Source organism: Macrosteles quadrilineatus, unplaced genomic scaffold (genome assembly GCF_028750875.1).
Source record: "Macrosteles quadrilineatus isolate MER2022 unplaced genomic scaffold, UCM_ALF_1.0 Scaffold_5__1_contigs__length_97177068, whole genome shotgun sequence".
Taxonomy (NCBI): Eukaryota; Metazoa; Arthropoda; class Insecta; order Hemiptera; family Cicadellidae; genus Macrosteles; species Macrosteles quadrilineatus.
In genome coordinates, this window is record NW_026542598.1 from 96212188 (window position 1) to 96229582 (window position 17395).

Genomic DNA, 17395 nt, shown 5'->3' on the forward strand with positions numbered 1-17395 from the left:
CGAAAAATCGACCAAAAGTATGTTTTGTACAAACTTCTCTATTTTCACCCCACACGGTTAAATAAAACATGTGATTGGAATGTCTTTCCATTTGTTTTGATTTTCTGTTTATATTTTGTTGTTATTTCGTCATCACCATAGCAACCCATAAAACCCATGTTAATTTTTTTTAATTTCAAATTCATTTTTTGTGCTTATTTTTGTGTCTATTTTAGTTTATAAAGGGATTCTGCACACCTACAGGAAAATAGCTTTCTAACGGTATGCGTAGATTTTCCGTACGATACACACGAGCTGAGAAAAAAGGTTTTAAAGAAACATGCTTGCCTATTAATATATAGATAGATACTGGCTCTGAAGTCAATGTAACTTCAACATTTCAACAGGTTTCATCTTTTTGAACGGACAGATATTTTTAAAAAGGTTGACAAGAGTGTGTAAATATTAGTGTAAAGACGTAGCAAAGTTTTGATTCTGTTAATTTAGCAAAACCAATAAGTGTTTGTCAACAAAAGTTACCCGTCATAGAAAGTATCATATACTCCTTCATAGGTCTTGACTTCTTTCAGTATCTATACTAGAAAAGTAGACGAGTAGAAATAGGATTCACTAGTAATATGAGTGTGCTAATCGGATCACATATATTTTATCAAGTACTGTGCAACCTTGGCAATACCAGTAACACAGCGCTGTTACAGGTCTAGCAGACGAGAACAGTTCCAAGTCCTCAGGTAGCAGTTTGGCCAGTGTGGCCAGTGACCCGTGGGCCATCTGTCTGTTTGGGTTCCTAGAGCGAGGTCGAGTACTGAATCTCTGTCCGGCCGCAGTGTCTCACTCGTGGCCGACCGTGTACTCGAGGCTGCACTCACTGTTCACTGTCATCGACCCAACGTAAGTATTGGCGTTCCGCAAGGCTCGGTGTTGGAATCAATACAAAGTAACAGACAATACTAAAACTGGTAGTACTGGTAAAGTTACCAGTTTTATTAAAGTTCAGTTAAATTAAAGTATGTACAGTACCTTATAATCTCTTTTTTTGTTAATGCACTGTATAGCTCAAAATGAAAAGAATTACAATAAAAAATTATTTAATAATATTGGTAAAGTTAGTGAAAAAGCCTTGTGGGTCTTTCTTACATTTAATCTGAGATGTACTATAACATTAAGAACTTTATCTGTAATTTTGCTCAGTGTTATGTACTTAGCCCACTCTAGTTAAGTTCAGTATGTTTGCTTTTATTGGGATGGAATTTTCCCCGACATCTACCAATCGCTTCTGATACCAGCCAATCGCACCTCATTTAAACCAATCGCGCACGACTCAGTCGATCACTTTTGACATAATTTGACCACAACCCTGTCGCACTAGGCATCTTAGTTAAGCAAGAACATGTCTATAATATAAACATAGAGTGTATGAGAAGATTGCTTTATTACTACATACAGGGTGAGTTTTAATTGTCCCCCCCCCAACTTTTTTCTACATTTTTTCAAATATCAATCTCAGACCACTTCCAAACATTGTTGGGTAGTAAGTACTTCATTTTGACAAGGTGGTCATTTCCGGCCGCCATCTTGGATCCGCCATATTGGATGCAAAATTTTTTTTTCAAATGTAAAGGTGGGGTTGTGACCTATTATTTCGAACTAGATTTTTACCCTGATTACAATGCCGCAAACTGTTTTTAAAAATCTTGATTCATTCTAAAGTTATGAGGGTTTTTTAAAACTTTATTTTTAGCCCATTTTAACATTGTGTATTTACAAACTAAGACCATAATCTCAAAATAGTGCCAGATAAAGATAAGTATACACTACCAGTAATTGTCGACCTATTTTCACTTGGTTATGACTGATGTATTTTTTTCGGCCGCCATCTTGGATCCGCCATTTTGAAATGTGATAAATTATTTTAAATATGAAGGGGGTATTGTGACCCATAATTTCTAACTACTTTTTTAAGCTTAACATAATTCCAAGATCCGTTTTTCATTTTCATTTTTTGATTTTTAAATATTGACATTTTTAACAAAAAAATTTCAATATTTCATAAATAAAACTTGATAACAAAAAATGGATTGCGGCATTGAGTTTAGCTTAAAAAAGTAGTTAGAAATGATGGGTCACAACACCCCCTTCATATTTAAAATAATTTATCACATTTCAAAATGGCGGATCCAAGATGGCGGCCGAAAAAAATACATCAGTCATAACCAAGTGAAAATAGGTCGACAATTACTGGTAGTGTATACTTATCTTTATCTGGCACTATTTTGAGATTATGGTCTTAGTTTGTAAATACACAATGTTAAAATGGGCTAAAAATAAAGTTTTAAAAAACCCTCATAACTTTAGAATGAATCAAGATTTTTAAAAACAGTTTGCGGCATTGTAATCAGGGTAAAAATCTAGTTTGAAATAATAGGTCACAACCCCACCTTTACATTTGAAAAAAAATTTTGCATCCAATATGGCGGATCCAAGATGGCGGCCGGAAATGACCACCTTGTCAAAATGAAGTACTTACTACCCAACAATGTTTGGAAGTGGTCTGGGATTGATATTTGAAAAAATGTAGAAAAAAGTTGGGGGGGGGACAATTAAAACTCACCCTGTACATAACTTACTGACTAAATTTAGCCAACAAAGACATTTTGTTTTGATCCTCAACAATGTGCCTTCAAGGATCAAATTATTTTGTTGTATCCACTTTTATCACTTGGCCACTAACTTTATGCATATTTACCATTATTTTTCTCATGTCACACAGGCCTGTAAGTGACAACAGAGCGTCTCTTCTGCGTAGTTCTGCGCCGCCTCGTAAGCCCATTACTGAGAGAGACATGCACCTGGTGGTTTGGCGCAACTACGTGACGTTTGCCATGAGAGTGGTGCCTCCGGCGCCGAGTCCCATCATCCGGTGCGCTTCTCCGGACCTCAGCCTCAGGTATGTGCTGGCGTGATTTGGGAAACTTATTTATAATGCTTTGAAATGTCAAACAGTTTTGGACATCTATGATGTCCGTTAGTTTGTCTGTGGGGACAGACCATGGACGGTAAACCATGTGTGTTAAAATATCATATGTTGTTTTTGCTGATTCTCAAGCCTATACAACATGGGATAGTGAGATAATACCACGTGGGATAATATTTGACCATTGTCATGAACCCTCTGCTGAAGGTTTTCATATGTCAAATTTCAGATTGGGAAGGACAAGATTCTAATGAAGGCTAGGTGCTGTTAATGGTATTTTGGCAAAGTTAATCATTTACAGATACATCTGTCCTGGATAAGGACTATTTTTTCAAGGGTGCACACCAGACTTTTTTCCAAGGAGATGATGAGGAACCAAGGTGTATGTATAAAATGGAAAACTTTGGACTCGCTACTCAATGATATATTGTAAAAAAAATTGTTGTAACTCTAACTCAGGCTTAAGCTACTTCTGTACTACTGGAAATATTTGAGTGATCTATGATGAACAAGATCCAACATTTTATTAATTTTTGTGGAATACTTTATGTATTTTGTTTTAAGTTGGGTCTGGTTGCTTCAGTTTTGTTTGTTAAGTGTATTTTTCGCTTGTTAACTTCACCGCTTTGCTTATCCCCCAAGCTTCATCTATGAAATCTCCATTTCAGGTTTTAAAGATTTGTTTTAGTTTATGGATTTGTCTTTCACGTTTTGTGCAGCTTTTGTTTGGAATTTCACTGATGTTATTTCTTCATTTATCATATATTTGGTAGGTATAGGTTATTTATGCTAGTTTTTCATAATTGATCTTCAGTTTGAATTTGTTTGAGACCTTTATTTGGTATTTACTTCATCCAAGACATCGATTTACAAATTTAATTTTTCTCTTATGTTAAAATATTGGTTTTTGTATCACAGAATTTCTTAACTGTTTTATTTAGGGAAATAGCAACAGCATCAATCCTCAAAGGAGCAAATCCTTTGAATATTCACAAAACTATTTCTCAGGGTATAAATTGGCTGTGTTTTAATTGCTTACTCAGGTTTTTGTTGTGGTGGGTCTGGAAGTTCGTATTGTCAGCTTTTCTGAATTCTCCTATCCATCAGTCAGTTGTTTAGTGTACTAACCAAGTTTCCTCGGATAGTTTGCCCTCAGGTCGTATATCATCAAGTCTCTCGGACGACGAATCGTTTTCTGATACACTTTCCATTAACTGTGTCCCCACCCCTCCACCTAAACGACACAAGCGAAGCAGGTAAGATATCAGGTTATTTGAGTTTTGTACAGGTTTGTAACGAAACATCATTTAGTTTTAAAATTTCATGCCGGTAGGTAGGCCAGTAAAGAACAGTTGATTGATGGATTTTGTCCAGGACTTGCAAGTAGACATAATAATGATGATAGGCATATTTTTTGTATATAAAAATCCAATGCTTCACTAATACGTAAGAGTTTAAATTGACGTGGTTTAGGAAATAAGAGTACAGGGGCTAAGAGATACACAATAAGAACACAAAATTTAGGACAGATATTTTTCCCTAATAGAGGACTTCTTCAGAAACTAGGTTAAAGAGGAATGACAGCTTAAGTTCAAAATTGGAGTGATCTTCGCAGGTGTATCGTGTGTACATGTTTGATTGTATGTGTACCTGAACGATCTGTGGACAAATATAATACAAAAGTGAATAGAGTACACAAAATAAAAGAAGAAAATACATCAATCAAAATACTTCTTACTGTACACTTTTAAGAAGCTAAAAATTAATCACAGTTGACATTGAAGTTTTCATTATTCATTAATATACACTTAAAAAAGTGAGTAATTTTCTTGAACTACTGGTATTATGTGCATGATCCAAATAATTTATAGTGACTCATATATTAAATAATTTATAGTGACTCATATATACTCCTCTTTACCTTTATCATCTCCTTCTCTTCATTTTCCCCTCCTATTTCCCCACCATCCTTCACCCCCTATTCCTCCTCTTATATCCTGCCCCGTTCCTTCTACTCTTGATACCTTGGTAGTTTCCAGTAGTTTTCACTTTGGTAACCCATTGTTCCTGTTACAGTTCATCTCCAGACAGTCTGACAGAACGCACAGACAGCAGGGCTGCCAACCCTTCGCCCAGTGGTTTGTACAAGCTGGTGGTACCACTGCTGAGATGTGAGGTGGCCGATGTCAGAGACGCTGCCGTGCACGCCCTCGGCAAAGTCAACTCTGACGCACTCAAGTAATATTTTATATTTTGCGTGTTGGTGGTCTAGTGGTTAGCTGCTCAGACTCAGACTGTGTGGGAGGGGGGGGGGGGGTTGATTGACGGTGTATCCATACTTCAAACAAAGTCTGAGGCAAAGATAGTGAAAAAAAAAATTAAATACAGAAATAAGTATTAAAAATCAGTTTTTTAGCCTTTAGACCCTGTTTATGAGGAAAAAGGCTTCTTTAACCTCAACTGTAGTATATTTCATTAACTAATGCTAACTTGTACTGTTGTCAAGGCTCGCAACACATTAGCAGTTTTTATTTGATATTTTTGACATGTTGCTAACTTTAACAATGTAGTGCTTACAACAAAACCAGTCAGCGTTTTGTTGATGTAAAAGACCACAGTTGGAGGTAAGGAAGAATTAAAAAAAGAGTTGATAGTTGCTAGTCTTGTGGTTAGCTTCTCAGTTGTGCAGGAGATATGGGGTCAATATACATGGACATAGACATTATCTTTCATATTCTTTCTCTCTTATGGGTCCATGGCATACAGACAAACATATTAGGAGTTTAAGATGCTTTCTCTATAACCATTTGTGTAACTCTAAACAAAATCCCTGAAGTAGGCAGTAGACAGTAATTAAATAATAGGCATTCCTGTTGCAGACTAAAATTCCTAGTTGCTCTCGAGTGTTTATTAAAACCATGTGGAACACAAAACACTTTTTTGAATGATTTTCAAAGTCTCATATGAGTACTAATAAATTTGCCTAATTCTACGAATTTATATCCGTAAAACAAGCAATCTATCATGGTAGACATTGGTCACCAAAAAGACCTGCTTAGCAAAAATGAAATATTTTACTTGAGAAGTAACACTCAGAATCACACAAATGAAAAAAAATCGTGATGAAAAAGCACATCAAAAGCAGATAGGCTAGTAACCTTGAGCACTGTTCCCAGTCTCCCATTTTAAATTTAATACTGGCTTTAGAATCTCAACTCCGAACAGAAGTATCAACCAAAAGAAATACATAAACACTATTTATTATCTAATTTATTAATATCAAATTTTTTTACCATTCTGTATCCTTCATTTTGTGCAGAGATCTGATGGAAGAGCTGGTGGTGTATATAAGAGAGGCAGTGGACAGGAAGCAGGAGAATATGAGGCGCAGACGACGAAGAGACGCTCTCAGACTACAGCTGGTGAAAGTGTTTGAGCTCATCGCCGGCTACGGCACGTTTGGTATCAGGTAGGTCTGGGTGGTGTTTGCACTATAGATATGCTAAGTTTGTGGTATTTGGTCAGTCCTTGTGGTAAAGGAAGTGTAGTGCCTAACCTAACCTAACCTAACTCAGCAAAAGTGGCTAGCCACCATTGGGAAAAAAAGGTCTGTAGGTCAGGTTAATGGGCTCAAATGAAATCTGTGTGGGTTGGAATCGAGTAAGTACCAAAGTCAGGTATTATTTTTGCCTAATAAAGCTAGGTGGTAATCATCGAGTTGAGTAGTGAGATTTTACAATATTTTGGATATTTTTACTTAACGTTGCTTTTTGATAACCTTTGTACAACCACATTTTAAATCTGTGTTTTAAGAGTAAGTATTTTATTTTAAGTAAGGAGTATGTACCAACCTTTTCATTTTATACTCAATAAAACAATTTATTAATACAGTACAGTACTACTATCTCACTTGTCACAAAATTTTCACAGACAACGGATGTCTGATTGAATTAATGAATAATGAATTTGGTTTTGAAAAAAATCCTGGGTAAACATACTAAAAGATAGGTCCTTAAAACATTCCACAGTTATTATTGAGAATATTTGAGAAATGAAAACGTTGCTTGCAGTATATTGTTATTGATATCAGATAAGGAATCAGAGTATAGGGATTTACAAACTAACTATACTCATCTGTGATCAAACATTGGATTAACAAATACAATGTATGTAATCAATATAATCGTGAATATTGCATTAGTTCTCCTGGCAAAACAATGATTGTTGTGATGTTGGCAGCTCTTGTGTGTTGGAGCGAGACTCGCAATCGCTCCACCCGACCATCGTGGAGTATGTAGACGGAGCAAGACTCTGTCTGGAGGCGGAACCGGACAAAGAAGCTCTCAAAGACATCAAGCTTCACTTCTGCAATTTCATCCGGAAAATGCTCAAGAGCTTTCAATGTGAGTAATAATTTGAAATGTGTTTTCAGTATTTTTTAACACTACTCCAATGAAAGATAATAGTAATCCCAAGGGGTTCCAGCTGCGTCATTTACATAGTTGGTAGTGAACCTACAAAGCAGTTATATTTTTAGGTAACGTGCAGATTTTGAGGAATTACAGTTCAGTTTTATATTGTGTATCTGAAACCAATTTGGAACCATTTTTAATCATCCTAAAATCACTGACCTTAATGGGGTACATTATGATGTTTTGCAAGTTAGCTCTTAGAATACAAAAACTCTGCAAAGAATATCTAGAAATACTGCCGTATGGTACTACAAACATTTTTGTTGGAATTTGTTCAAGATTCAAGAGGCACATTGTCCAAACATTACTTCATGTTTCAGTGGAGACCTACCCGACACTACTGAAGCGAGACTTGCGTCGCAACTTGTTCATCCTCTTCGCAGGATGGAGCGGCAGCTTTGGCCGGTCGTTGGCCTCCGCACTGACAGGGACGGGGGCTCTGCCAGCCCCACCAGCACCACCCCTCCCTGAGGTACCTGATGATGAGGAACCGCAGTTCTGTGCTCTGCAAGCCATGAGTGCCGTGCTGTGCTGCGGTCCGTGCTTTGAACCTTCAGCTCTGGCAGAGGATGGGTGTTTATACCCGTGGTTGGACTCTCTGCTCGCTTCTACTGATGATAAGGTGAGTTACATTTGGTCAATGTAAGGGGTTTCTATTGTGACCTTGTCCATCACCGTGGACTACTGATCTGAGTGGTGATCCAAGACAGTGAAGTATTGTTGCGACATTAGTCACATGGGCATTCAGTGGTCACTGCAGTCGTACGTTAGTCAAAGAGGCTGATATCTAAGGCTAAAAAAATAATCGCATTGGAAGTGTTTTTTCTTCAGACTCGACCGTCTGAGCGGGTTTGACAGAATCTGAGGAAAACAAACACATGCAGCACCATCTCCCCTTCTTCTACGCTGGGCATTTTGTTTGGATATGCAGGGAATGTATTCTGTCCCTTCCGTGCTAAAGTATGAGATGCAAATAAGCCAGCTGAATTCTATTCCTTAAAAAAAAACTCTGTTTATTAAATGAGTTCTAGTCCCCAGACTGGTCCTATGATTATACAAGTTCTTTAATAATGCTACTAGAATGCTTAAAGCAAGAAGGATGTTGCAAGAGAGAATGTTGTGTTGAAAAAAGGTTGTTGTTGTTGGAATGTGTGTGTGTTTTAAGAAGAATGTTGCTTTAATGATGCTACAAGATGAAATAAAAGATCATAAATTTAAAACCTACCTGAAGTTACAAAATAAATACATCCGTGCAATCAGCTGTTTTAAAAATGAAGGATACATTACCAAAATAATGTTTAAATTTGAGTTTACAGTGAATAACAGAAACTCATATTTTTGTATGCAGAATAAAATTAGCTAAATCGTTGCATCGAGAATCTCAATGAAAATGTGTTTTATTTGCAGTATTTGAATTAAAGCTCAAGAGTTAAGTATATTGGAAAAACTCTAAACACCCTCACAGTAAAAAAGGCAGCAATCTTACTTAATATGTTGTGTCTCAATCAATATAACCGATATTGTGATATTGTCAGACTGGCTTTGTGATATCAGCTGCAATTGCTGTGTAATCCTGCCTGAGATATTGCCATCATGTTGGCAACACTGTGATTAGGTAGGATTTGACACGTAACCGTAGTCGCCACTGATTATTGTTTGTCTCTACTTGGTGTCTATCAATATTTGTATTTAATTAATATTTGGTAATATGAAATAAGGAAGTAGAAAACAATTTAGTTTGCAAATTGTAAAATGTTGGACAGTGATTTTTGGTTGGTAAAAAAAGTTTCTTGGATTAAGTTTTAATTGTAAAATAATTTAAATTTATGTTCACTTTCACACCATGCAAAAAATGGATTTTTAATAAGGTTTAAGACAGAACTACGTTCCCACTTGAGACTTTTTAATGGGAGGAGTTCTTTTTCTTCTCTTCTATCAACGTTTCTCACAGTACTTTTTCATCTGGTCAGACCATAGTTTTCTATCTTAATCTGAAGTCATTCTTACTGTCCTTTGTTTATTTTACTTTGATTTGTAGAGTTTTGTTTTTGTATTTTAGTGCTTTAAGTTTTAATTCTTGGTCTTCAAATCATCAATTGCAATTATTAGTTCCCTCTTGTCTTCAAAAATTACAACCATTATTACAAACAATTGTATAATAGCTATAAACAAGTAAATTCTATTGACTCAACAAATATTTTATGTAAAATATTGGCAATATTGTTGAATAGGATCATTTTAGAGAATTTCCCATATAGGGAATAAGCTATTACCGTAGTACTCATGGTAAGACCTGGACGCGGGACCGATTTTTTTTTCGTTTTGAGGTCCCTAGAGGCCAAAAACACCATCCGTTCAAATTCATATATATATATATATATTTATATATATATACACGGCCGCGCCCGGGAAGCCAGTCACATAAAATATACACTGGAAGTCAGTCAGTTGCACCCCCCAATATATTTCAAGACTATGATATATATATAATATATGTTGGTAAATATCTTAAGCCTAGACATATCTGAACGTATATATCTCTTTTTTTCTTAAAAATACTAAAATATAATTACGTAAAAAATGCTATGCTAATGCAGTCACCACCGCATTTGCATGGGAAAGCCAGTCACGTAAAATTTGTGCTGCTAAGCCAGTCACTATATATTTTACCGCATACCACTGGAATCCAGTCACTGAAAATCCACCCGGGTGTCCCGTCACTTCAGTCACTTTCACTCCTGCCCTTCTACTTTGTGATATTTATTTGTTCTACAAGCTTGAAAATCCGCACCTCAAACAAATGGATTATGCTTCAGGCATTGAGCACTCTCATAACCCATCTTTCGCACTTCATTTTAATTAGTTGTCTTCCAGATTACTTAACAATTACTATTCTACAGATTAAATACCTAAATGTCAATGTAATCTTTGGTCGTCTTAATAGTCGTCCTGGCAACTGTGGATACAAATATGTACCGTACTAATTCGCAAGCGTAAGGTGGGAAGTTATTGCTTTATAGTCGCACAATTAGGCCTATTGTTGAGTCCTTGGAGGCAAGCGGCCATCTTGGATGATTTCAAAAAGCTGCAAAATTTATCGTCCAAAAATATTTTTCAAACACCAAAGTGTTTATAATTTAAATAGCTAGTATACTGTGGGATTAGAAATGTTCTTTGTAGTTTTGAATTATTCTCCAAGGGAGTCCATAAAATAAGTTAACGGTCACGGTCATCTTGGAAAAAGGCCAACTTATACGAAAACAATATCCTGTGTTGCGCGGGCCGTAGCACACAAATAGTTTTCCCGCCTCAAACAATCAAAGGCGTGTGGAACAAGGCAAAATTCTTGTCTCTTTTGTGGTGAGAGGTAGGGGCGAGCCTGACGGGTTCCATTGATGGGCTACCCGACTACCGACCGACCTGGGGTAGCGACTAGCGAGCCAGTGGATGGTTAAAGGTTCTGCCGGTTATTTCCATCTTATTGCTGGTTCTCGAGCTTTTGAGCTCGTTGTACAGTGAAATATTACTTCCCTATTTTATATAGCCACAATCAAAGCGATTTTTACAAGAAAGAATGAAGATATAGACTCAGTGATGTGTGGTTACTTAATTAAATCATGTTCCTTGATTGTTTACCCTTTTGTAAGAGCCAATAATCAATCAACTTATATTTCTTTATTTTTCGATTTATTATCTATATCAATTCAAGAGGTAGCCCTGTACCTGGTTAACAAATATACCGATTACATTTAACGTGTTTTCTTTGAGTTACGCCCCATGGGATTCCAAAGTTTCACAATGTTTACATTTTTGAAGAATGTAGATAACAGAATGTTTAACGAAGTCAGCTTTAAATGCTGTCAATAAAGTTCTTTGATTTTGCGGTCCAAAAGGTAGAAACTATTCGAATTGTGAAACTTTTAATTTTTGCTACGAGCCTGTTAATTGGAGATTGTGACTTTCTTAATTTAAGGAAGTAAACGTATTAACATGACGTGTTTGGAGTGGGATTTGAAATATGTGACGTGTATCAAACTTTTTCTCTTCAAAATCCTCTCCGATGTAAAACACAGGTACGGCAGCTAGGTTTATTAGAATTCAAAAGTTTTTTAATTGTCCTCCAATGTTTAGAAATTATTTTTCGATCAAGTTGTTTAATGAATAAATAATTGTTTTGCCAAATTATGTTTCGAAAACAGGAACTAAAAATAGATCAGGAAATAGATATTTTAGTTCAGAAAACAAAGCCAATCAAATAGGCCTACGTACTTTTTAAATAAAAACACTGGTCAGATGGTTTTTAACTTTGCTTTTTATTTACTTCAAAAAATTTCTAATAAAAATCACCACAGGTACTAATCTATATAAATAAAATTAGAGTTTTGTCTGTACATTGCTCAGAATCATCAACTTTTAGATTATTTTTACGTTTTAAACATTCAAGAATCCGAAAAAAGTTTCATCTCAATTCCGTAATTATCTCAATCATCAATTATTATCTCAATTCCGTTGTTGTCTATCTTCCGTCTGTCACGGTCCAAAGGCCATTTTACGCGGCCTTCTCCTGAAAACGAGAGTACCTATCAAGATCCTCGAATCATTTTAATGTATTCACTGGATTGGCGAAAGTGTCTTTAGCTATTAAAATATGGCCTCGCTACTTTGTAAAAAAAACTTACGGACGTTTAAAACCCAATTTTGTGCGATTTTTGTCAAGTTTTCTCACAATGTTTATCACATAATCATCATATGAAATAGCGAACAGCTGTTCGGATCAAGATTATTTTTCTCTAGCTGTCACTGATATGTTTACATTGAATATTGTTTACAAATACCGCAATCATTTCAGATCAAGTTTCAAAAGCAAATCCAAACCAAGTTGGATTAAAACCGTTTTTCCTTACATAACGGATTTGATTAATCGCAAGTGCAATAATGTGTAGGGTAACCGTAAATGAAAATAGAGCTTCTTTGTGTATAGAATTTCTATCGAGTTTTGGGTTTATAACCGGGGAAAAGATTTTGACTCAGTGTTCTATATGCCTGGGAAACTTACATTTTTTACATAAGCGTTACCAATAGCTTACATATAAGGTTTCAACTCGTTGACGGCACTTCAATGGTGGTTGTGTAAAGTGTTTAGAGACAACTGCAGTAGGTGATTGTAACAGAGGTTTACGGATTATGCTCAAATCGTATTTCTAATGTGTCTTCTCAACGCTATGTGCTGCTCGCTGGACCATACGTCCAACAGACCAATTATCCATCTCTTGGGTTCGTAGGCTTAAACAATTATTCATAAGTTGGTAGCACATATAACTCAGTGTTCCGTACGGACAGGCCAAGAGCACCTTTGATAGTGAAATTTCCAACCTGAATGTTTAATGGCGAGGTTGAGGTATAGTATTTTAACTATATATTGTTTGGTTAGTTAGGTAAGGTTAACCTAACCCAACTAACCAAACGATATATGGAATTAAACAATCGAATAATCAATATTACTAATTTAGTTGTTTGTGCCAACAGATATGGAAGTGTACCCCTCATAGATCTATTACGCATTTCTTTTTACTTGAAACTGTCAGATACTGTATTTGTTTGTATATAATAGTTTGGCTAGCATATCTGAAAATATGCAAACCAATAGTTTTTCTTTATTTAGGAAGGTTTCAACTGACCACTAGAGGATCCCCGTGCGTAGAACGGGCACACAGCTAGTAATTAATATTTAATTAATACATCTTATCTTACTAATATTATAAATGTGGAAGTTTGTGTGTTTGTTTGTTTGTTTGAAGTTCAATCACGCATTAACTACTGGCACAGAAGATATACTGTTTTAAATTTATAAATAATTTGTCATATTGTGCGAATCTTGGTGATTTGAATTTGGTGATTTGCTTTTTTCTGCTGTTTAGGTGCAGTGGTAGAACATTATTATGGATATGGTAGATGTTTTATACTATATTATACCGTAAATTAAAGAAACGACACGACGAGTGTCGTTGTCAATAATGTCGTCTGATTCTGACTGATGTCAGATGTTACACTGAATCGGTCACAGGGATAATAATTAGCTGTAACCTACCACTAGCTTACCTAACTAAGTTTGAGTGTTGCTATTTGCAGTGTGGGATGATTGCACTGGACAGTTTAGCTATCTATTTCAGAAAAATAAAGTTTAAAATAAATCAAATTCTAGGATCTGTTCTTAAGTTGTGGCCGTTTTGAAATGGATGCTTTCAGAGTTCAGTTTAGCCTAGCCTGAACAACTGGATTAGTAGCTTGACTTAGTGGTTCATCCATGTTTAGTTTATAAACACTAATCAATGCCTAATCTAGATTATGATTATAGGTGCCTTATTCTACTCTGTTTTAAAACTAATATACATAGGCATAAGCTTTAATTTTTGTATTAAATACTGTGTGCATCATTAAGGTAACTCCGTTAGGTTGCTTTTTATAAATAAATAATTTCATAAATCACTAATACCCTATATCATCTAAGTGTGCTCAGTACATAATGACACTCTCTCAAAAAAGTACTAATCCTAACCCAAAAAAATATAGATAGGTAGCTTTAGGCCTACAGAGGATGAGTGTTTATATTTATATCACTTATATTTATATGTCTGTGGTTAGGTTTTGGTTATGTTTGCCTTAAGATGGCTATAAGCTTAGGACTAGATATCAAATAAACTTCCAATTAACTTATAGTGCAGCCTAGCCCTAATTTGTCAGTGTCAATGAAATAGTGCAATATCAAGGACAACCAAACTTGGATATACAACCATGTTTATACCTAAGGTTCCTTTTTGGTACTCACCAACAAGGATCAACCGTAATTATTTTCAGTCAGAAAGTGTCCTGAGTTTCCAGAAAATTGTAACTTATTACATTTTAAAAATTGAGGGTAAATTAAACGTTTCGGTTCTGGTTTTGGAGCGAGTCCAAGTTCTTGCAGTGACTAATACTTCAAAGGAAGGAAGGTGGGAAGATTTTCATACTACTAATAGCCTTCTTTGAATTCAGCGTGAAAAATACTGGGTAATTTCTATAGTTTCGGCCATTTAGGGGAACCAAACAAATTTTTAAAAACTCTTCTATCTCATCATTTTAGTAAACTATGATATTATTATTTGAATAGAAGTTAAATGTCAAGAAAAAAAATACCGCAAATTATTATTTTTGGGATAGCATTACATTGACCAAGGAATACTCTCAAAGTGTAAAGTTTCCCGAACAAAGCTTGGTCCCCAGCTACTTGTCAAACAACGCAATAATGTACGTTATTTCATAAAATTTGTACCTGAGAAATGTACAAATGGAAAATGCATTTCTCGTAAGTGTAAGCAAATCTTAAAATGATAGGATTTGTAATGATACGATCTTAAAACGAGCAATTCAGTATTCTTATTCAAAACACCAAACACCCGCCACTGGATCAAAATATGCCCGCACGGCGCAATCCGGCACGGTGGGAAGCCCCTCTCGTACAATTTAAATTACGTACATAAGCCAAAAATAAAAAAAATATGATTTAGAACATTTCACTTTTTGTATACAGAATCCACTGTTTTTAAACTAACCTGACCAAAAAATAAAATAAAGTAGTAGCCGACAAAAAAAGTTCCGTGGAAATTTGCTATGTCACGTTTCATAAAACATTAAAAATAATCGACTTTATTTGAATATTTAAAATGAAAAGTACCGGGGGACCGAGCCGTGGCTCAGTATGTATATTTCGATTGTAAAAGCAATATAAAGGAAACTCGTGTTTTCTTTATAACTAATTTCGGCTTTTATTGTTTAAGTTTCAGTGGAATTTTAATTTACTATGATGTAACTTTAAATGGACAATGCAACACATTAATTTATTTTAATCTTACACATTTCTGTTATTGTGAGTAAATCATAGAAATAAAAAAAATAAAAGTAGTATTTTTTTAAATACGTTCCTAATGAATGAATTAATATGCGATCACAGGTTAATACAGTAGCAATCAACTACACAGCATTAAAACAGCACAGTGTATGTAAGGGGTGTGATTTATTTCTTGGTACTAAATTAAGTCATTCTTCAAATATAAGTAAAACTTCAGCATGGGCATACTCTCTAACGTACTATCATATGATGGATTAGCTGAAGGCAGATAAGTCCGATTCAAGCTTATATTGCTTACTATAAAGATTGTTGTAATACAATTAACTTTAACTAGTGGTCGTCCAGTGGTCGAAAACTCGACCAAAAATATGTAATGTACAGGTTTCAAATGATTTAGGCCTAAAACTTTTTTCCCCGTGTGAGTAACTAAGGACTTCTGGATAGTTTAAATATGATATTTATACGTTTCTTACTCAGGAACAATGCCGTTCCGGGACACTATATAAATGGACGTTAACGTGATTATAAATTTGCATTTTACATAGTCAAAATACAATAGGTATTGCGCAACCGTGATATGTTAAGTCATTAACCTTGGTTTACTAATAAAAACTACACCGTATGCTTACTCAAACAAAACAAAACTTGCTTACTGTACAGCAATAAATCACGTAAAGAACAAAACAAAATGAAAATGTAGACTAGAAGACTACTGATACCGTAGTCATCCTAGGCTACTACTACATGATGTTTCAGAACAGAAGTATGGGGATAAAAATATTAAATAACTCATAAAACACCATAAAATCATAGTACTGTACTTAAGTCTTTCTGGTAATAATAACAATGATAAAAATAAGATAAAAATGATGTAAAACACCTCTTATTATTTCACTTTGTTCTATTCTTTCTTTGGTTTCTCTACATCCACAAGTTGTCATGGTTACTAATCACCCAACGACCCAACCACAAAATATTGTAGTGTTGTGACAGCAGACAGAAGCAGACGATTGTCAGTATGTCAGTGTCAGTGCAAGATTGTCAGTCTGTAGGTGCGAGCGTATAGGTTGACCTTGACGATACTGATCGATATTTCTCCGTTTTGCTTCCATCTTATTTTTGTTAAATGAACTGTAATATTTCAATAATTGGGAACCTACTGCACATAAAAATTACCGTAAATAGTTAAATATATCGTTCATATCGAAATATAAGACTGAAAAACACAGTTAATAAAACATTTTCTTGGGATTTGTGAGGTTATATAATATATAGGCATCATGATGATGCGACTCCAGTTAAGCGAGGTTCTACTGTATTTGCAAGTTAAAGTTACAAATAGAAAACCCATTATATGGTTTGTATTCAATGACCGATGTATTATACAAAATAAATTATAACTTATTTTGATATTAATCAGCAGCATTTATTACAGCTTGCAGCACTTATTGGTATATATAAATATCCCAGTTACTATTAGTAAAAAAAAAATAAAACACAAAATTGTGTGGCCATTCAATTTTTATAAACACAGTGTTAAACATTTGACTCTGCAGAATACCGGATGGTAAAGAGTGTTTGGTTTCAAGAAAATAAAATAAAAAATAGTTTAACCTGCTTTACTATTTATTTTGAAAAATAATAGATAGGAAACCATAAGGATAGGTTAGGTATGGGATTGAACTGAAATAATTGCAGGAAAACTTAAATAGTTAAGTCCACAATCTGTACATTGTTAGAGAGCGAGAGAGAGAGAGAGAGATAGAGAGAGAGATTTGATAAGGAATCTGAAAAGTAAACAACTAATCGTTTCTGGCGTTCGTTATATTGTACCCCCCTCCCCCCCTCCCGTATTTGCACTCGTGACCACTTTTTGTTGCTTCCTTATCATTCATCCGTCCCAAAATATAATTCCTGTAATAATTTGTTTGTAAAATTGAAATTATTATAAAAATATTTTATCTTTCGAATGTAGTTTCATGGTTATTCTTATCAGATAGAATAATATCGTTGTCATATGTAATAGTTACTCCTTCACGTTACGCGATTGCGTAAAAAACAGTT

General features: G+C 35.0%; 1 protein-coding gene across 1 annotated transcript in view; it reads left to right on the forward strand.

Moving 5' to 3' along the window:
- The window catches only part of LOC128995812 (protein furry-like), a 61512-nt gene that overhangs the window by 18605 nt on the left and 25512 nt on the right, over window positions 1–17395 (forward strand). Inside the window, exons 17-23 of the mRNA XM_054420830.1 lie at window positions 699–891; window positions 2771–2947; window positions 4120–4230; window positions 5051–5212; window positions 6294–6443; window positions 7214–7377; window positions 7767–8068. Of these exons, the coding sequence (XP_054276805.1) occupies window positions 699–891; window positions 2771–2947; window positions 4120–4230; window positions 5051–5212; window positions 6294–6443; window positions 7214–7377; window positions 7767–8068 (1259 nt within the window). The remainder of the gene's footprint in view (window positions 1–698; window positions 892–2770; window positions 2948–4119; window positions 4231–5050; window positions 5213–6293; window positions 6444–7213; window positions 7378–7766; window positions 8069–17395) is intronic.